The sequence below is a fragment of the Camponotus floridanus genome, unplaced genomic scaffold (genome assembly GCF_003227725.1).
Source record: "Camponotus floridanus strain SB8 unplaced genomic scaffold, Cflo_v7.5 scaffold1, whole genome shotgun sequence".
In the NCBI taxonomy this organism is placed as follows: domain Eukaryota; kingdom Metazoa; phylum Arthropoda; class Insecta; order Hymenoptera; family Formicidae; genus Camponotus; species Camponotus floridanus.
The window spans coordinates 5,833,839-5,856,874 of NW_020229214.1; the positions used below are offsets into that span (position 1 = coordinate 5,833,839).

At 37.8% G+C, this 23,036-nt stretch overlaps 1 protein-coding gene across 4 annotated transcripts in view; it reads right to left on the reverse strand.

The window, feature by feature from the left end:
* Positions 1 to 14,328: 14,328 nt before the first annotated feature.
* The window catches only part of LOC105254730 (protein artichoke), a 164,881-nt gene continuing 156,173 nt past the window's right edge, over positions 14,329 to 23,036 (reverse strand). For all 4 annotated transcript variants that reach the window (XM_025408501.1, XM_011263597.3, XM_025408508.1 and 1 more), the window contains 3 exons: positions 19,559 to 22,645; positions 18,407 to 18,744; positions 14,329 to 17,609 (listed from right to left, as the gene is read on the reverse strand). In XM_025408501.1, the coding sequence (XP_025264286.1) occupies positions 17,049 to 17,609; positions 18,407 to 18,744; positions 19,559 to 22,645 (3,986 nt within the window). In that variant the 3' untranslated portion in view covers positions 14,329 to 17,048. The remainder of the gene's footprint in view (positions 17,610 to 18,406; positions 18,745 to 19,558; positions 22,646 to 23,036) is intronic.

A 23,036-nucleotide genomic window follows, 5' to 3' on the forward strand; every position in this document is an offset into this window, starting at 1 on the left:
GTTGAAGCGCCCTTCGCTGCGATTCAGTGAGTAATTCCTATAAAAGCTGCTGTAGTGACTTTACTCGATAAAGTGGCCCCCAGCAGCGGCAGTCGGCGCTCTGTTTTCGTGCTTTAATAATATCAAATGTAAATCGTGCGTATATCGCGTACAAAGTATGGAATTTTATTTAATGGAACAAATTGTAGAATGCTGTGGAGCTTATCTCGATGTTTCAATGATTTTCATCCAGTGAATTTCCATTATACGTATCTTTTATCGCGCGTACAAATACATATACGACATGTACATGTAATATTTGACATTAATATATAGCGGAAAATATATCTCGTTTATGAAATAACCTTGAAAAAAATTGTCGATGAAAAATGTGATATAAAGCATTGCAATAGTCCTACGATATTGCGCGATTAAGAGAGAGTCGTCGATTTAATACTATATCTTTACTACTGTGCACAGTGATAGAAGTATCGTTATGCGCAGACAATGTTCGATTCAGGGAGAGAGAGTACAATATGATTTTTTATTGAATTTTACTATTATTTTATTCTCTCGCGTGTATACGCAAATGATTTATTTAAAAAACCACTGTTGCTTTTTTTATATCTCTATGTTTCATTGTGCTAGTTTTTGTCATGTAACTTATGCATTAAAAATAAGAAAGTAATCATGAAACAAAAAACGCTAGTACCATTAACATAATTTCATACATATATATACATATGTATATATAATTATTCCAATCTTATCTATAATTATCGTATAATTGGATATATTTTCAGCTATTTATTGGTTTTTAATAAATTTGCCTTTTATTTAAAATTCTAGTTTTATTATTTGTGTGTTAGAGTCTCTGTATCTAATGTTTCTCTACATCTAAGGAATCTGTTGGTTATATTAAATTATAATTCGCTAGCGAGGTAATGCATTACGTTACACAAAACGTAAAGGTATAGAATGTATCTATTATATTGTGGCAGAATGTTATTTTGTATATGATATATTAATAAGTAACGAACAGTGCTAAGATATTGTGGAGACACACTGTTATAATATGCGATAGATATTCATTGCATAGTAATGTCTCCAATAGATAAAGTACGAAATGCGGGCTGGCGCGTATAATTAATGCGCTGATAAGGTATTGCCGAGTTATCCCATATTGTGTGTATCTCGAACGGTGAAAATAAATTGATTCTCGTATGTAGCCATCTATTCTCTTGTCGAAGTCTTTCGAGATCGCTTTTCCTGGTCTGGAGACTACACCAAAGTCGATAATTTATTACGCAACTTCGTCGCTCGTGACCCGTTTCCGATGCGTTTGTAAATCGAAATTTTTTTACAGTTTGTGGTACACGACCGCATGTGCTTATATATTTACATACACATATCTTCTAATTGTACGAAACATCGATGTTATTTTTGATTTGTAAATTTTATCAAAATACAATGATATGTACTCCTGGACAAAATTAACGTATAATTTTTTTTCACTTTTTCTTTAAAAGCTGATATTTAAATTTTAACGAATAATTTTAAAGAAAAGGTGAAAAAAAGTTATGCATTAATTTTGTTCAGGAGTATATATCATATTTATATTTTGTCATAATTTCTGGAAAGCTTTTGTTTCAATGCAAGAGATTACAAAGATTAAATGGTTTACTAAACATTTTTTTACAAAGAGACTGATTTCAGATATTTCAAAAAATATTTTCAAATTTCGATAAATCTCTAAAACATTCCATCATTTTATTCATTTATAATTTTCTCCTCTACAAAATTTTAATAATACATATATTTTAATGAACTGTTTTTTATATATGTTGCATTTTGTTTTGAAGCTTCTAGACGATAGATTTAATGTCGAAGGAAAATGTCATATCGGATATTCATACGTATGACGCGATTCGGTTATGTTAATAAAATGGATGTTACAATGTTACCACACATTGCGAATATAATATCAGTTATCGACGCATGAAACGTGTCATGACAACATATTACATTATTATTACGAGATACGAGCTCGATATCGATATTAAACAGCTGTGACTACGTTACATATTCATTGTAAAACAAATGTAAATGATATGCATGTGTAATGCCGAGTGTAGTGCAATATTAATCATCAATATAATAATAGCAGATATAATGGCCAACTTGTATAATTTCGCGCAAGAATCGCATTATATATCATGTCATTATTAAATTCTCGCATTTCCCAAAGTAGCGAAAAGCATCGTTCAACGCACAGTGTCTATTTCGTAATCTTACAGATTGTAAAGTGTCTTATAACTCTGTAATCGGACGATATCGCGTATTAAAATATACGACCATACTGCTGAAAGGGGCATTGCAGCGAGAAATAAATTTCGATTCAACTTAACTTGGAACAGATACAGGAGAGTCGTAGGTCAGCGAGGTGTACGAACGATCGAAGAGAGAGGAAAAGAGAAAGAAAAAACATCGCGATGTTCCAATGAAAACGTTCTCGCTGGCACGAGAAATAATATTTGTTCGTTGTTTCATGTCCCGATATAGATACGCGAAGGCGATACATATACGTCTTTTTCAAAAGAGGAACAATCGTGTAGCTGCAGCCAACGAGAAATCTAAATTTCAGAGAGAATGTTAAGGCGGAATGAGGATTCGCTTGTATAACATATTTTATTCGATTTTACTCGAAAGTTTTAAATTATGCTACAGCAAAATAAATAAAGAAAGCAATCGATACAATTGACGTGATATGTGTCATTTAATATGAACATTTAAAACGATGTGTTGTTTCATACTAATGTACTGTTTCGAATGAAACTATGTGAAATATGATTTTAAATGAAAAGTTTAAGTAATCAAAAACAGTTATATTTTATAATAAAAGCGTGTTGCGCTAAACATATATAATATTAATAAAATATTTTCTTTTTTTTGATAGCGATAAATTGATGAGCACATCTATGTACATATATAGGGTGTTCTAGACCATCCGTACATCCCTTTTCTTTCAAAAACTAAGCATTTTAGAGAAAAACGTTTTCGACGTTTGTATGGTTTTGAGGGAAACATAAGATGGTGTCATTGGTTTGACCTTGGATGGCATCATTAAGGTTAGGTCAAGGATACCTTTAATTTCTTAAATGGAACCACCTATTTTTTATTGCATATTCTTATAGCTTATGTTAAGAGCTTTCTAAAATGCTTAGTTTTTGAAAGAAAAAGGATGTACGGGTGGTCTAGGACACCCTGTATATACGTAAAAATTTATTCGATATTTTAAGGTATTCTAAAACTGTCACTCAAAGAGTCAATTATATACATATACCGGTTTGATATGTAAAATATACAAACGGATGGTAAAAATACGCGAATTTTTCACTCTACCAAACACAAGTTCAAAATTCTATCTTGTTTCAACGCGATTTATTGGACGCGCTATACAGGCACGTTCCGCGCGAATGTCGGTTTTAATGAATGTTGCATTGTAAAAAAAAAAGAGACATTAAATATTTCACCCATGTTCTGGGAGTGTTGTACACATTTTCATGTCAATTTGAATCTCAGGAAAAATGCTGGTTATCAGGGGGAATTCGATAACCGGCGCCTCCAACATTTCAGATTCCGGCGATCCGCTCGTTTATAAATGATTAAATATTCGACAATTAGCCGTATGTGAGAGCGGAATATTTTTTCTCGTTGTATCCGATCGCTCGGCGATCCTTTCTCTGTAATCAACGGTCGTGCACGGCCGTTTTCTCCCATCCCTTCTCACCCAGGACCTCTCTCCTGCCTCGATCCTGGAAATACCGCTTTTAATCGGTCTCTCGTATATCGCTGCACTTTAACGCTACATCTGCTAATTGCGTCGGTAATAGCGTTTCTCCGGATTCGGCGCAAATTTGTTCGATCGTCCGTGCGATTTTGGAAAATCGTCGCGTGAATACTTGATAAGCCATACTCCGGTTGCATTATCGCGAGGCGCGCGCACCCACGCACACATAAACACATGTACACGAACGTGTGCACACGCTGGTCTGTACGATATAATCGTTGATCCGCTTGTAGTTCGTGATCCAGGAATATTTTCGGCAGCCTTCACGGAGAATTATCGTCGAGAGAGATTAGTCTTTTCCCTAGGGTACGACATAAAAATGAATGGAGCGCGATTATTTTGCACAGTTTAATGTACTGTCCAACCATGAGGGAAAGAGAGAAAGAGGGATCCGATCGACGTTTATGTATGACCGTTATGGAAGTCTGAAAATTATGCAGCTTGCCGTGCGTGAACTCCGTATACACCTAATATTCAAATCGATTATCGAATATACAATACAATATTACGATACGGGCTCGTTATTTCGCAATTTGCTCATCCTGGTAATTAATTATCTGCACGATGTTGCAACCATTATCATTAGCGATATCATTGCATCACCCTGCTAATACAATATCGTACTACTTCTCTCCTCGTTTATATCGTACTGTTATTGCACAATCGCAATTCCAAATTTTTTTAATCTCTTTACTTTGTTTTCCTTTTTCAGGAGCGAGCAGACAAAATTATGAAATCAAATTCATATTTTCACTCATTTTTTACGATTTTTTACGTGTGAATGCTGGAGGGAGATGCGATTTACCTTAAGCTTGAAAGCCACTCCGAACGATAACTTTTTTCATTTCTCCAAAATTATTTTCATAGTTTGACGATGTTATCCGTTCTATTTTCTTGTATTACTTCATATGTGCAGAGATAGCTTAAGCTTGCATTTTGTTAACATATCTTAGAAATATTGTTTATATCTTTTTTGTAAAAGAACGTTATTTTTTATGTCAAAATAAAATGACAATATAAAACGTGCTCTTTCATTGCATCTGTGTTTTTAAATTTCTTATTTCTTCTACGCGACAAAGAGAAATATACATTCATCGTTGCTCCAAAATAATTTAAGAGAAATAAAAAAAAGCTTCTGTTAGAAATGGCTTTCAAATACAAACCATGTCTTTTTAGCACTCACACGTAAAAGAAAGACTGTATAAAAAAATAATTAAAAAAATTTTCTAACAAATTTATATATTTTACTTAATATATTTCATTAAAAAATGATTTTAATATTCTTCAAATTATTTCATCAAATTTTCAATCTCTATTTTTTTCTCTCTCTTTCCAGAGAAATTCCATTCTGATACACTGTTAAAAAAAGAGGAAAACAAGTTATTTACAGTTTATTAGGCTGATGCGTAGAAGATATACATCTCGTCGATAATTTCTGGCTTAATGATATACATTTATTGTTGCTCCAAAATAATTTAAGAGAAATAAAAAAAAGCTTTTGTTAGAAATGGCTTTCAGATACAAACCATGTCTTTTTAGCACTCACACGTAAAAGAAGGACTGTATAAAAAAATAATTAAAAAAATTTTCTAACAAATTTATATATTTTACTTAATATATTTTATTAAAAAATGATTTTAATATTCTTCAAATTATTTCATCAAATTTTCAATCTCTATTTTTTTCTCTCTCTTTCCAGAGAAATTCCATTCTGATGCATTGTTAAAAAAAGAGGAAAACAAGTTATTTACAGTTTATTAGTGACGCGTGGTAGAAGATACGGAATTCGTATCTCGTCGATAATTTCTGGCTGTAATAATATACATTTGTTGTTGCTCTAAAATAATTTAAGAGAAATAAAAAAAGCTTCTGTTAGAAATAGCTTTCAGATACAAACCGTGTCTTTTTAGCATTAGCAAAAAAGAAAGACTGTACAAAAAAATAATTAAAAAAATTTTCTAACAAATTTACCTATTTTATTTAATATATTTCATTAAAAAATGATCCTAATATTCTTCAAATTATTTGATTAAATTTTCAGTTTCTATTTTCTTTTCTCTCTTTCCAGAGAAATTCCATTCTGACGTATTATTAAAAAAAGAGGAAAACAAGTTATTCACAGTTTATTAAGGTGACGCGTGGTAGAAGATACGGGACTCACATCTCGTCGATAATTTCTGGCTGTAATAATCTCGGCGCGGACACTTCCGAAGTGTCCCCAGACGTTAGGCTGGAATCGGGCGCTTCGAAATGCATGGAAATAGGAAATCTCACGATCCGCCCGCAATAAGGTCTGCACGTGATCGCTACGGCAGCCTCTGTAGAATTGGCTGCCGACCAAGCCGGGGTGACGCTCTTATCGTATTTCGCTCTGGCGTTTTTCTCCCGCCTTATTTACGTTTTTCCTCCCCCCTTTTTTTTCTTCGCCACCCCATTCCCGTCGTCGCGACATCGACGGCGGCAACGATGGCCCGTTGTGCAGACGACGCTGAATTATTTACAAACTTTAAAGCGCGGAGAGAGATGAGATCAAGCCGACTACGCGGATGCTTCTGCTCCATTTTCAGTAAATGTTCATAGTTTCGTAGTTCGCAACATCCCTCGGGCACAAATTACATTTGCCGCATTATAATACACGTCATGAAAGACAGATATATAGATTTTATCTCAAGACGATTTTCTTGATTGTACCACAATTGCATAACACTTGTAGCAAATTAGAGTCGCAGATAAGTGTCATTTGTGAAAAATTTTATCGCGACTATTAGACAGATATATTTCGCTTGAAAATGAATATCCAGAAGAACGATGAAAATTAAGAAAAGTATCAGACTATTATCGTTGTTATCGCGGTTAAAGCAATCTGCGGTGTCCGTAATTTTCCGTCTATCGCCGCTTTAGATGCTTGCATTATGAAGCACTCGCACCGCCGCTCTCGTAACTCACTCAGGCGTGTCATTAATACCTGGGCATTCGCCGTACATTATCACGCGGTATTGTACGGTAGATCGATCCCATTTTAGATCCCGGTTCGGCCAGAGCGAAATCCGACCTTCTTCTGTACCACGAGATTTTTGTCGGTGAACGCTAAGCCCCTCGGAAGATGAGCTCCCGCCCATTCAACGCCTTCGTCTTTTCTTTCGATTCTTTCGCGAACAATAGATGCGAAAGAAGCTGCCGAATTTCCCCGGAGGGAATCTGTCAGATCTTGGGTATGTTATTCGCGTGATTTTATGTAGAAAGGTCGTAAGCGCAGGGATGTGGATTCGATTCGATGCGGCTGCGAAATTATGCTGAATATTAATAAGAACTTGGACGTGTGTTAGGAAATCGAACGGAGATTGAATGAACCTACATATTGACGCATTTCGCGTAATATTACTATTCGACATTGCGTTATTATAACATTAATATACGTTATTATGACATAGAGAGAATTGAGTTAAATCTAATTTTCGAATGCGAAAAAGGATGAAACGTTGCAAAATTTTTTAACCAAATAATGAAAAGTGTAACTTAATGCATTAAATAAAACCAAGGAGGAATCTCTGCCACATCTTTTTCTTGAAATATTCTATATTCTTAAGCGTTGCGTGTTTTCCGCGGAAGAACTTTTCGCAACGACTCGCGTCTTTGTCGCACAAGAAGAAATCAACGCCGAATGCTTTACCAGTTTTCCCCTCACGGACTGCTAAATCTTATTTTCGTAAAAGTCAAAGAGATGCAGGCAGCAGCCGCACTGAAGCAACGCTTCAGACGGCAGCAGAAGCTCTTTGATCTTTAAAATCTTTTACTGCTCTCAGTTTTCGATAGCGCGGTGTTTGCGGTGTACAATGATTCGGTTTAAATCGGCAAGATAGGAAGAAAGATGCAGAGAAATTACGTATTATAATTATATTCGTTATTATTCTCGTGCGCGATTAAAAAAATTTCAAAAGTCACTCGCAGGCGAGAGACACATTTTCCTCTTTGCCCGGTAATTTGTCGAGAAGCGTGGATTTTTTGGAAGTCGGACGAGTTATAGGAAAAAGTGCTGGAAACGAGTGGGAGATTTTTCAATGCGGTAATGCGAGATTGATGTAACGCCTTAGTTTTCGGTATGAACTTTCTGCAACTAAACTTTGCGAATTCGACCGGAATCGAGTTAACAGAAATGCGGATGTCGCGTCACGTGTCGCAAAGTCAACGTGATGAAAGAAAGAGTGGGATTCTCGTCGTGTTTTATCCCGACTTTTAATAACGAGCACGTAATACGAGACACATTTAGCCGAGACAAATGCGACGATGCAGGAAAATGTTATTTGAAAGGAATATCGCTCGCGATATGTCATCGTGCCACGCAAATTCGCCACTCTGGTTAGAACGAATCGGTATCTGGGTCGCCGCAAGATCTCGCGCGCGATTCTCAGCTTCCCGACGATGCGTTTGGAATTAAGCGCCTTGCACCCGTTGTTTTAGGATTTCTACCTTATGCGACGTATTACCGATGTTTCAGGATCCCCCTTCCTCTCTCTCTTTCTCTCTCTCTCTCTTTCGTATATACGCGTGAACGCGTTTCCTTTAACAACCATCCTCTCCTGGGAGCTTTACCGTATACACCGCAAAACCGCTTACCGCGAATTGCAGTCTCGGCGTTACTCAACAAAAGCTTCTTCGCGCAGCATACGCAGAGAAATCGGGCGATATGCATACTTCATGCAACAATGAGAGTATATTGATTCATTCGTGCCTTGATGTTTGCGAGCGCAAAAATAAGCGAAACGGATGATTAAACATTGCGGAATTGATAGACAAGGGTAAGACGCTTTTCTCGCCATGTAAGAGGAGAAAAGAGCGTTTATAATAACGGCATGCGCCGAATTATTTAAACGCAGTTGGATCGAGACCTGGGGGCATGAATCGCGTAAAACGGCGTAGCTTTAGAAGACTCAAATGGCAAGACTTAATTTTTTATCATATTTCATATTGATGTTGAAGTTTTGAAATTAAACAAATGGAGATTCAAATCAAATTTTCCCAACTCCATTTAGAATACTAACACGATAGTCGCAAGTTTTGATTACTCATTTAATATTTATTAATTTATACATCAGTTTGTGGAACTGTTGAGTTTATGGGAAAAATAATTTTTCGTTGAAATACGTGGCATTATTTCCTACGTGCTTGATTCAGTTTTGCTAAAGCAAATAAAGTTTTTCTGGGCATACAGACCCAGTAATCAAATAAAGTCGACGAGCCCGATTTTCAGAGGCAACAGAAAAACGGTCGCGTCAACATCTCGACTGTTCCAGTTTGCACTATTTGCTTGTGCTCGACTTTGTATACGCTTTGCGCGCAATAGAAAATATAAGAATCCTTCTCGCGACACAGATCCCGTCTTAACTTTGTTACAAATTTCTTGTAGATTTTTTTGTATTATTTTTCTTCTCATGTGATTTTTATCAACTTTCAGCGAAACTTTTTTATGCGAATTTATACGCATCACTGATTTATGGTGAGAAACTTTCGAGCTTATAACATTCTACTGCTACTAAACGTTTAGTGACTTATTTCCATAATATCATAAACACAGCAAAATCGGTGCAGCGAGAAGGTTGCGTATAAAACTATTGCCAGCGGCGTCGTTTGTCTGTATTGCGTTTGCCGACAATCCCAATTGCATACAAAATGACTGCTTTTACTCCAACGCTAACAAGTAATAAATCAAAATATGAATGTTATTTATAAATATTATTTACGTATGGTTTTATCACACATAGGGGATCATATGACCAATATAAAACAAAAAATCATATTAATGCATTACACACACATATGTTACATATACGATCGCATAACAGACATAAAATCAAAAAATGATAATGCTTATTTGATTTTATTGTAGATGGCACATATAACCATATCGCGTATTCAAAGTAAAAAGTTATATCAATTACAAATTTTATCATATACGTATGATCTTTTGAAGTTCTCTTTCATCCTTTACAAACTTCCCGTCTGACCAATCTGACAGATCATTCTGTTTTACGGTTGACTGCCGTTCGATGTTTGACATTTCTACTACCTATCTTTCGTGATCTTGTCCCATTCAATGTTTTTCCTTTTACAAAACATTAAGTCGAGTACGAAAACAAAAACAAACAAAAAATATTTTTGTTTTCTTCGTTTCTGGCGTAATGCGTTGTTTTTTGAATATTTCAATGAAATTGATAAATAATTTATTTTTCAAATTATGAATGTATCAATAGGTTTATAAATTATGCATGTAATAGAAATTTATTCTTAATTTTATGTATAAATTTTAATGTGACAAACATACTATTATACGTATAATTTTATTATATATCGTGCACATGGTTATAAAACCGAAAAACTATTAACGCTTGTATCACGTTACATATATGCATGTTATACGCACAATCATATCACAGATATAAAATAAAAATTTAGTAATACTCACTTGATTTTATTATAGATGGCATATATAACAATATCGCGTATACAAAGTAAACAAATTATATCAACACTTTACATATACAGATTTTATCATATATACGCGCAAAGTTTCTCTTTCATCGCTGAATTTAACATTCCGTCTGATCGATCTGACAGGTTGCTCCGTTCATTCGTTTACGATGACTGCCATTTCGATGTTTGATATATCCACTACCTATCTTTCATGGTCTCGCCCTTCAATGTTTTTCTTTTTTCAAAACTTTTTGAGTCAAGCATTGGATCGAGTACGAAAACGAAAACAAGCCAAACAACCAAAGATACTTTTGTTATTTTATGTCTTCTGAATTTAGTGCGTAACGTTATTTTCTAAATATTTTAATAAAGTTGATGAATAATTTATTTTTTAAATTATGAAAGTATCAACACAAGTTTTCGATCATATCGCATATAATAGAAATTTATTCTTAACTTTATATAAACTTTACTTTAACAAACTTTTAATTAAAGCTTTCAATTATCAAGGTGGTTAATATTCAAATGTAAAAGACTGTAATAAGACAAGTTTTACTTCTATAATAAATCAAAATTTTGGTAAAGAGAAATTGATTTTAATTTTATTTACATTAGTTGGAGGAATAAAATAATAATAGAATATTCGGAATATTTTACGAGAAATATTGTATGATAAAAAATTACATTATGCTAGATTTTGGAGGAAATAAAAACTAATGTTAAGGAAAAATATCTAAACTTAGTTTTCTAATTTTGCATTGAAGAAATCAATGGCATTTAAAGTTATAAATCCGTATAACAAGTTGTACACGACAAGTATCGTACGCTTTTATTTTCCATCATTATTCCGAGTCATTTGTTTTCACAACTATTGCGAATAATGTTTCTTTTCCTCGTCGATAAATGCAATGACTAATGTAAGTGCATTACTTAGTCGATAGGAAATAATATTATCTGCATATAGTTGAACAATGCATATACTCGTTCTTCTTCGCGTGGGATGCGCTCTGGAAAAATTTCAGATTCTTGCAGATATGTGAGTGTACGTAAATGTAAGTGTGCGTATAAAATGGCGAGTGCAACGATCGATGCAATTATATGCTCGAGTTGTTCGTACTAGAGACGTATCAGAAAAAATTACGGATAAAACAAGTTTCATATTTAATTATAGTAGTTGAATTATTTTTTTTATTGTTTATGTTTAATAATAATTAAATTTGTTGTTAATAATATTTGCTATATTTCCATTGAATAATACAACATGAATATCTTTTACATGGCGAGCATTAGGACGTTATTATTTCAGAAAGCATACTCAGCGCACTGGTCTAACAAAAGTTGTACACTGAATATGTTCTTAAAAATGCAAAACAACTTTTCCATTTTACCCTAGTAAACAAGATGAAAATCCAAATTAATTATTTTAATTACGGTATAATACAACCGCGTGACAAATAAATAAATATGATAAGCAATATATAATATATAATGTATTTTTCAACAGACATTGAGCTATTGAATATTCAACGTAGAGTGAAAAATGCAATAAAGGCACGAAATTTTAGTTAAATGTGCCACGAGCATAATAATGTCATAAATTAAATTATGCATTATATTAAATTATATTATACATTAAATTTGGAATGTAATAAGCTCACTTTTAGCAATTTTCGATTTTATTGCTATAAGCTGCAATTCTTGACGTTGCATTGCTATTATATTCGTAAATTATTTGTTTCGGAGAAATTCTATCAATTGTTCAATAAAAGGTCCGAATAATGGCCAGATATCAAACAAAATTGCAAAGCTTGAAAGACAATCGATATCATATTATTTCTTCTGGCTTAAAAGAAAATGCAATATGTACCAATATAACCCATCGATATTTTTATCGAAAGATAAGAATTCCTCATTTCTCATATTTTTTAATGATATTAATAAATAAAATTATAAGTAAAACTTTCATATTATTATAAGTAAAGTTTTCATAAATTTAACTGAAAAAAGTATAAAAGTAGAATATTTGCAACTTTTAATTTCCCCGGAATTTATAATTTGCCGTTTTGTAATAAATATTTTATATTTAAAAAACAAGTTATTTCGATCAAACAAGAAAAAAATAAGCGCGATGTCTCTGAAAGCGATTTTGTATATATCTGTCCGCAAAATAATTTAGATACTTTTCATTAAGTGGAAAATGTCAAATAGAGAAATTAGTAGCGACCAGAAAGTTTTTTTAATCCATGTTTTTCTTTTTACGTCGGTTGACGATTTGTAGACAAATGGCACGAGAACATGCAATAACTCACGGTTCTTAATGTTCAAGCATTCCGTATCATCCTGTTTAAGTTTAATATCCTTTTTTTTAGATACGTAAACTCGATAAATAACACTCAAAAACATGTATACACGGATACGAAGAAGAGTTGTTGAATTGCAAAAAGGTATCTTTGTAAATTGCATTCAATCTAGAGGATCAGACACGGTGTCTATTCGTCTTTTTAGCTAATCGAGTTATTTAACTTCGAAAATTACACGGCTGGTTGACTATTCATCGATCGAAAATAACGTCAATACTCGCACCAACCTCCCCCGTGAGCCTCTTTTGTAATCGGCTAGGCTGATTACGAATTTCCGTGTCGAATTAATTAATTAGCCTGCATTAATTACAGCCATACAAGAACAATCGCTTTTTTCCTCGCGATATAATAGCGCAAGATCGTTCGTTTCCCGTCCCGTCGACGGTGCTACGCGTGTTCTTAACGGTGAGTTTCAATTTCCTGGCCACGGGTCACCGCCCTTGCAATTCCGGAAGAACGAAACCGGGACGCGCTCAGCCTCCCGGAGCGCGCGCGAGCCCAGGAACAAATGAAATATGCAGAACGCTTCTACTTCGCGATCCGCAGCTCAGGACGGTGATGGGCGCGCGGGGCGCGGAAACGGCGAGGAGGGGTTAATTGCAAGGAAATACGATAAAGCAGACGGGAAGCGTTTCGTCGAGACGCTGGAAAATTTATACGAGGCATAGGGATGGTTTTAAAGAGACACCGTGCGCTCGTGCCCGGTGGGACGGACACCGAAATAAATGAGGACACGCCGCATACTTTACAAATTCCGAATTGCGACCCTCGGGAGAAAACCACCGGGCTCCCCCCCTGGTGACCTCCGTTATTCTTGGAAATGCCTTGGCATTTCATCTCGCCATGCGTTCCGATATTCTTGGAATCGGACTCGTCGCCGAGGCACAAAATATGTATGAAAATATGAAGGAAAATTTTCTGACACCATTTTGTGGATATTGGCTTTTAATGATGATTTTTCGAGAGCGCCGATTTTTCGAGTCTATCGCTTTATTCTCTAAATGATAAATTGAAATTCTTTTTTTACAAAACTTTATTAGATTTTCTAGCTCGCAAAATCTATTGAGATATAATTATTTTAAAATATAAGTGATTAGGGAAAAGAAATATTGAGACTACTTTTAATTTAATTTTCCAATTTTACTCTCATCTCATTCAGCTCAAATAAATCTTTCTCCCTTGAAAAAAAAATGTTTTTGTATTATCTTGCGATATTCTTATATCGCTGATTCATCAGATTATCCTTTGAAGATGCACCATCGATTGAAAAAAGTCGATATAAAAAGAAATAAAAAATTCCACAAAGCTTATCCGTTAATAAGTTATCCTCATCTTGTTCGTTCTTTGTGATAGCAACCCTGCAGCGATAGAGATTGCCTCGTATATTCCGTGTCTACCGTAAAGCTGTCAATTTATATCCATCGGTAAGTCCGTGCGCGATTGTGAATTTGATGGAGCTCGTCAAATTCCGATATCGTCAATTGAAATTAATATATTCTATTTTCAATGTAAGCCGCATCTCCATTGGAAACCGTATAACTTATAATGCAATGTAATCCGACGTGCGCTTGATATGCGCCGCTGTAAAATCGGCGACAATAGGAATAAAGGGGCTGCGATACGACGGCAAGAAGTACACATATACGTCATATTTCTCTCTCTCGTGTAAACGTAAGGCACGTAAGAAAAATTCTGGTCGGTTGTGGTTCAATTATGCTTCGACGATATCAGGCCGGATTAATATATTCCGTCGGTTCCCGTACGCATGGCAGGTATGCTGGGAATGAAAAACACTCGATTACAAAAGAATTTACATTTTTATTATAGTGACGTACGTATATGTTACAGTACACAGTGTGTAACGACAACGCATACATAGACCTCGCTCCTTCTTTTCCCTCGGCTGAGAACCGGAGTCCCTTTTTCTCAGAGCCATCGTATCCGGTAATGCGATAATGAACGATCATATCGGACACGTCGAGCTGCATTTCCGCAGCTCGTTGTTTCGTAACGATTTTTACCTAACGAGCTCGCTAGATATCGCATTGCCTCGATAATCACGTCGTTTCTGTCAAAGCACGTCACGTTGAATTCGCGGACTCTCTCGAGTCGAGTTAAAAATTCCTCTGCAGTAAACGCGATATTTCGTTGCGTTATTGCGGCAACGCGACTTTAATAATCGCACGGCCATTGGCGATATCGAGCGAATATCAATCTGTGTCGGTCTACATCGAATTTCGAAAAAAAATACTCCATCCGCATAGTCATTTCATTGTTAATGCGAAATGCGTTACATCGTCCATTGCGTATCGATACAGCGATAAAAGTTCTGATGGATCTATCTCGTTGGGGCTCCTTGGAAAATTGGGGAGAAAATCGTCGCGCCGATACTAATTCAACTACTATTGTTTCGCTATTATCGAAGAGATCATCAGAATTTTCACGATAATAAATCTGTGACGTCTCTTTAACCACAGAATACATAGTTTCCTGATACGTATGTATCTATATACAATCGTCACGTTATATTTATAGATTCTAAATCCCCTGTCAATGGAACCTTGAAATTGCCGATAATTCTTCAGTGATGGCTAGCATTCAGAGATAAATATTCGACCCAGAAAGCAAAGGTAAAAGTTCGTACAATCGGTACAATTTCGTATAATTTTACATCTGACCTATCTTCGCATTTAATCCTTTGCAGTCATTAACAAAATATGTATCTTTGCGCTTTTAACTGAATGTGTTGTCCTCGCATTGAAAATATACCAAGAATTCATTAATATATCGCGAATAACTAGTAATAAAAAAATCGTTACTTTAATGATCCACTATAATTAAAGTTCATATCCTGCGTTAAAATGCTAATCGCAAGAGTTGGAAATGTCTCTTCTTAAAAATTTACATTTTTTCTTTTTTTACATCTTTTATCTTTTCATCGCTGGAGAATCCGAAAGTCGCGCCATTGATCGCACACGCAGGGGGTGAATAATTTTTCCCATCTTCCTGATCCACGCCAGCCCAATCGGAAATTGATGGTACCGTCATCGTGGGCGTTTATCGCGAAATGACATGCCATTTCGCGAGATCGGCGCGTGGTGACGTTCTAAACGCGCGCGGTTTGCCGAGCCATTAAGAAAGCACAATAGCCACTTCGCACCCTTGCCCGTACCAACGTCCAATCTCCATCCGGTGACTGGACGATATGTAATAACGCAGTGTTTAGTCGTAAATCGTTCGGCAAATGCGCGTCGCGTTATGTATTACACGGAACCGAAAGTCCTATTGTTTTACATCGTCGCTTACAGTCGTTTGGGAGCACGCGAAATCGTGCGCTTCATATACACACTCTTGAAAATTTCATATTTCTTGAAAAAGATAGAGCATTCATTCTGCAAAGATCGAGCGAAGGGTTTCCTCCTTCGATGTACTGTCGTTGATCGTCCATGAACTGGACCGATTTTTCGTAAGATAAAATGATATTCGTCTTTTCATATGTTCCAGATAGTCTCTTGTGTTTATTCGATGTCGATATATCTTACGTATATTTCACATCTCCAGCTTTGCTGCATCGGAGGATCGCGCGTATATTGATTTTGACATTCTCTACACATATTATTTTGAAAAATACCAATTTAACAAATAGAATTTCCCGAAGTAGAATTCGATAGTGCTTGGCTGAGCTTATTGTAATTCAATTCCCGAAATAGGATACGTGGAGAGTACTTTAATACATCTTGTCTTGTTCAAAATTTATAAGATTTTTTTTTCAAGTATATATACGAGAGAGATCGAAAATTGTGTACGTACGATTGACGTCACTTGTACAAGTAATGAAATCAATTTTCTATTTGACGTACAACACTCGCATCATCCGTTCGATTACGCGCGCTCGTCCAATATGACGTCTCGACATTCTGAAATGATTAAAGCTACTTGGAACAAAATTCGGACTCGTAGAAAATTGCTTTATAAAATGCTCCGTTTACTTAATAAAGATTCCCATTCGCGCGCGCATTCTCACGCACACACACACTGCCGCGAATTCGCTTCAACTCTCTTCGTTGCCGTTAACTTCATTTGCAGATAATAATGTTTCTCGGGAATGTAAAACGGCCGAACGCGCTTCTCTCAAGCATTCTAGTGCTCTAGCACCCTCGGTGCGTATCACTTGAGCGCACAACACCGCTAATCGCGAACCTCAGTTTCCTCAATTCGTAAAACAGTTCGGCGTCGTGTCGAAAATTCGACAGACAGTTTGAGATCATTTGGCGCGTAAACTCGAAACTTCCGCGAGTCGGGGAGCCCTTCGAACTGGCAAACACGCTCGAATCCATCGATTCTGCTCACACGTTCGAAACCTCCACGAGTCGGGAGTTCCGTGGCTTTTCTCATACGTTCAACGTAGTATTGCTGATGAAGTTCGGATGCTGGCCATCCTGGCTGGTCTGCCTGGCAGCGGCGTGGCCGGCTTCGCCACTCTGTATGCTGAAGTGCCGATACGATATGTATTCGGGCGGTATCGGCTGTTGCTCCCTCTTGACCGCCTCCCGCTGCTTCTTAACCTTGAGGTAGCCCAGCACGGACACCAGTAGGAGGAAGACGACGAAGCCCATGCAGCAGCCGACTATTAGACCGAGACGCCTTGTCAGGAAACTGCTGACGCTACCGACGTCGCCCATAGCCGAGCCATCGCTGCTAATTATCGCGTCCGGCGCGTCCAACGTCTTCACCTCGGTACAACGGCTGGTCGTGGAGTCCTTCATCTGCGGGCTCGGCGTCGACGCGAGTATCTCGATCTGCGTGAAATTGAGCTGCTCGATCGGCCCGTCCTCCGTCCGTGACGTTATCCAATTACCGAGACCGAACACGCAGATCAAATAACGAGTGTTTGACGACAGCTTTGACAGTTTCACCGAGCGCGAGCTGGGCTCGAGTATTTTGGCACGTACCTGAAATTTAGGGCGGTAAAGATGATGCCCGTGTCTTCGAGATCTTTGAATAAATGTAGGGAAAAAATGCCCGACGTGTCAAGATCGAGAATTTTATATTGATAAATATTAATAATGATATGCATAAATTATATGTTCTACCTGGAATTTAGGGCAGTAAAGATGATGCCTGTGTCTTTGAGATCTTTGAATAAATGTAGAGAAAAAATGCCCGACGTATCAAGATCGAGAGCTTTATATTAATAATGATAATACGCATAAATTATATATTCTAGTTCTATCTCTCTTTAGCTTTACATTTTTCTGTATTCTCATTTAGCACATTAATCTTTTTCAACTATTTTTACGAAGAGTATTTTTATCGGCTTGCTGAAAAACGCGATGCGAAATTCTTTCTCGCGAAATAACGAACGCATAAATTGCGATTATATATCGCCATTATCTGGCAATTACTAAAAATGGATAAATTCGCGATTTTCTTCGGAATGGCGAAAATACTTAATCCGGAACGTTGCGCCAGTTTTTTGCGCGTTCGCGCGCGATCGATCAACCGGGACGGTGTCGGATGTGACGACACGTTTTTGCAAGGGATGAGTTAGAGCCTCGTCGAGGGAGGCGGAGAGCGAGAGAGCATCCAGGCTTTTACTATCGATTGAATCAAGCCGTTTTACACTTTACACGAGCCCGTTCCACCCTCTCGATTTATGCCTCCCCCTTCCGCTTTGTATCTCGCGCTCGCTTTTTAGCGACAGCATCGCCGCGATACACAATGAGAGAGTGTCTGCGTATTCTAGTACCTCGTCAACAATGTCCAGGGCGTGATAGGCCACCTGATAGCCGCGCAAGCTGGAATGATTTCTGCTCTGCCACGACACCAGCACGGAGAAAGGCTGTATGTCCTGGATCGCCAATTTTAATATCAAAGGCGCGGAACAGAAGGCGCGTGGATCCAGATCCAGGAATACAAGTCCGCGTAGCTCCGGCGGCTGCTCGCATCTCAATAGACCGCTGTCCATGTCGTTCATCCTCAGTCCACCACCGCGATTCCGGCTCATCCCGCCGCCGACCAGCTTCTGATGATCGCGCAGCCATTCCCAGAGCTCCTGAGAGTCGCAGTCGCAATGCAGCGGATTTTCTACACGCGAATTTAATGACCACAATTATCTCGGGAAAGAGTTTTACGATCTCGATGTCTATAAGTCACCTTATAGTCTAAAAATTTCATTGCTTTTCATTGCATCACGATAGCCATAAGTCTTGAGAGGCATAAAGATCGAGCACTTGAATTTGTCGCAAATACCGTGACGTTTATTACAACGTGAATTATATCGCGATGCTGTAATCATCTCCGCCATTTTGTAACATGGCTTTATGTGTTTTACGTTCGTACACTATTATTCGACATCGAAGAGTTTCGCGAGTGCAATTATTTGCGCGGCTAAGCCAAACTCGCTCGCATGCAAAGACATCGGTGGCGAATTTTGCATGCAACCATCTCGCCGACTGATTGCTATTGTCGAATAGAGTAATGTGATCCCTGTGAATGGCACATATGCTTTATGCGAAGAATATTATTGAATGTAAGGAAATTTTTCCGCGCAAATTCACAATACAAACAGCCGAATAAAAATTTCAAAGTAAGTAAATATTTTATGAAATGTGTGTTGACATACTCGCTGATTTCTAAAAAATAAAAAAATAAAATTTATAAAAAAAACATATAATCTTATACATTTAAAAAATATGAAAGTATAAAGAAATATTATTTTATATATTTTAAATATATAATTATAATTATTTTATATATTTTAAATATATAATTATCTTATACATTTAAAAAATATTACACATAATTTTTAATAATTATCTTTCATAAAACGTTAGCGCGAGATAGATTTTCACAAAAATAACGGATTAAAATTGCACGGAGCAAATAAAAAAGTACTTACCCTCGGCCCGTAAACTCCGTATTTGCGTTTCGAGAGGTCGAAAGGCATTCAGTGGTAAGTTTGCTAAGTAGTTTCTACTTAGATCTAAAATCCTGAGCTTTTTCAGCGGCTTGAACGCGTCCGACGAGATCGACGATATCCAGTTTCCATAGAGGTGCAGCTCGGCCAGACTTTCCAGATGCTGAAACGTGCTCCTTCCCACTCCGCTTATCTGATTGTACGAGAGATCGAGTACTTGCAAAGCCTTCAGGTCAGGCGGGAAGTCCTCGAGCTCTTTTAAATGGTTGTGCGTGAGATTCAGCAATCTGAGGTGTTCTAATCCCTTGAGTCTTTCCTGCGGTAGCAGCTCCAGCTCATTGACACTGAGATCCAAAGTCAGTAGATTCGGAAGATTTCGAAACGCGCTGGGCGACACCCTGGATATCATATTGCTACCCATAAAGAGATGCATCAACGCGGGAAATGCCTCGAAGTCCTGACTAGTAACTATAGTTAAATTTGTCCCGGAGATATGAATTTCTTGTAGAGCCGGATACTTTGCTTCTGAGCTGATTTCGTGTATTCTTACAAGAGGATTAGCCGTGACGTTCAGCCAGGCTAAATTAGGTATATTTTGCGCCGTGAGTGCTACGGCGGGTATTTGCCGGAACTTATTAGCCGCCAGCTCGATTTTCCGCAGCATATTTGAACGCGCAAAGAAATTAGCCGGAAGAGCCTTTAAATGATTATGGCTCAGGTCTACGGATATTAAGCGGGAGAAATTAACGGCGGCGAAACCGTTGAGAGACGTGATATAATTGCTGCGTAGATCGAGCTCTCGTAAACTAATCAATCCATTCAGCCGCGACATATCCACGTGAGAGAGAATGTTGTTGGCCAGAGAAAGAAATTCTATCGTGGTGGCGTTTGCGAACACATCGTATGGTATTTCCTGGAACCTGTTGCCGTCGAGCTTGACCTCCTTTAGAGCTTCTAAACCTAGGAACAACGTCGCTGGTAATATCCTAAGTAAATTGTTGCTGAGCAATAGTTTTCCCAGATTCTTGTTCTTCGAGAATATCTCGGCTGATATTTTATGTATCTGCGACGACTCCATCGCCAGATGCTGAAGAGACGGTAAACCATCCAAGGAATTCGCGTTGATTTGACTGAAATTGTTGTACGATATTCTTAGAACTCTTAATCCTGGTATATCTAGGCGATCTAACGCCATGGCAGTGAAATGATTGTGTTCGAGATTCAGCTCGTAGAGATTATTCAGTCCGCGAAAGGCACCGTTCTCGATCACACTGACGGTGCAATTTTTCAAGTTGAGCGTTCTGATTGGTAGCCCTTCCTGGAAGATCTTGTCGTGTAGCACGTTCAGGTGATTATTAGCCAGATCAAGAACGCGCAGTCTTTTAAGGGCTGTCAAGGCATACGGATCCAAGCGGCGTAGACCGTTATCTTGTAAATAAAGCTCCTCGAGTTCGTGAAGCTCCGAGAATGTCTTTACAGTCACGTGACTCAGCCGATTCATACTGAGCTCGAGGAACTTGAGCGCCTGCATCGGCTTGAAAGCGGTATCTTCGATTCGCGAGATAGAATTATTTGTGAGATACAAGCGCTCGACTAGCAACAGGTCGCGGAATAGTGGGGCTTGAAGACGCGTCAGCCTATTGTGTCCGAGCCACATGATCCTGACCGAGGCTTGGCCTCGTAACGAATCATTGTGCAAGACACCAAGTCCATTGTTGTCCAGTTGAATGGAGACCAAGGAGCTACCGCTGTTCTCGCCGACGTCGTTTGACACCTGAAACACGTCGCCGAGCACCGCCAGGAGATTACCCTGTAGATTCACGTGTTGTAGACTATGCAAGGATCTCAATGCGCCGGTCTCCATGTCCGTAATAGCGTTGTTCTGCAGATGTAGTTCAAGAAGCGACGGTAATGGCGCGAACACGCCACGCTTCACCTCGGTGATCTGATTATCTTGCAGTCGTAACTCGCGCAGCTGCTTCGCCTTGGCGAATGTGCCTACCTCGAGTTCACGGATATTGTTGCCGTCCAATGAAAGTGTCGAAAGATTCTCGCAGTGTTCGAGAAAGTCTCGCGGCACCTTTTCGATGTAATTTCCGCTCAGATGTAGCTGCGCCAATTGACCGAGAGTCACCAGGCCACGCGCGTCGATCCTCCTGATGGCATTCTGCTGAAGATAAACGACCGAGAGGCTCGTGCTACCGGCGAACGTTTCCGCTGGTATCTCGAGAATGTTGTTTTCCGCGAGGAAGAGCTCCTTCAACTCGGGCAGTCTTGAGAATACGCCCCGGATATAGTGTATGTGATTATGGCTGAGATCGATTGATCTTAGCTTTTGATTGGCACGGAAGGTGGCCACGTCAAGAAATACGATCTTGTTGTGGCTGAGATCTATGGATTCGAGATCGATCAATGATATAAAGGCATCCTTGTCGACGGACTCGACCGCGTTGTAATAAAGGGAGAGAGTCTTTAAGGACGGACAGCAGCGAAAGCAATTGAGCGGAATGTCCTTGAAATTGTTGCTACTGAGATCGAGGAAGTTTAAGGCGATTAGCCTGGAATAGCCATCCTCCGGGAGCTGGGATACTTCATTCCACGCGAGCCTCAAGGACGTAAGATGCTCTAATCTTCTTAAGGAGGTCATAGGGAACACTCTGATCTTGTTCTCCGCCAGATCTAAATCCTTTAAAGTGGTCTCGAGACCAGCAAAGGCGTATTCCGAAATTTTCATGATTTGATTACCCTTCAGGTTCAGTTTAATTAATGAGAGCCCGTAGAAACTGAAGCTAGGCAGTTCGTAAACGAGGTTGGCTTCCAAATCCAACGCTTTGAGTAGGCTCAGCGTGGCCATAGCCTTTTGAGGTACATGAGGTAGTCGGCCGGATACGAGTGCCAAGGATTCCAGGCTTTTACTCAGCCGTTGAAAAGCATCCTCGTTTATTTCGCGGATTGCGGAATGCGATATTTGCAAATGCCTAATTTGTGAACCCGCCGGGAAAGCGGCTGATCGTAGTTCCTCCACTTTCCGATCCAATTCATACACGCTCAATGATTGAACGAGCGCTCCTGAAACAATCGCGTGGTATTTTGTTTAAATCCATTAACATGTTTTGTGAATTATACATCCGTGAAAATAAAAGCTAACTCCTTTTTTATTTATTTTTTTACCAGATTATGTATGAAAAATTATCGATTATGAATCGATGAATATAAATAAAAAAACAATTAAATCATTTCTTAATAAAATACGTAATGAGAATTTTTTGTTTAAAAATTAAAAATTAAAAAAATTGTAAAATTTAATACAATTTAATAAAATTTAATAAAATTGAATTTTGAATACATTTATATCTGATGAGTTAATATTTCAATATGTAAGATTAAAGAAATTAATATATAAGATTAATATGATGTAATAATATGTGAGAAAAATTAAGAAATTAATGTAGTCGGATTA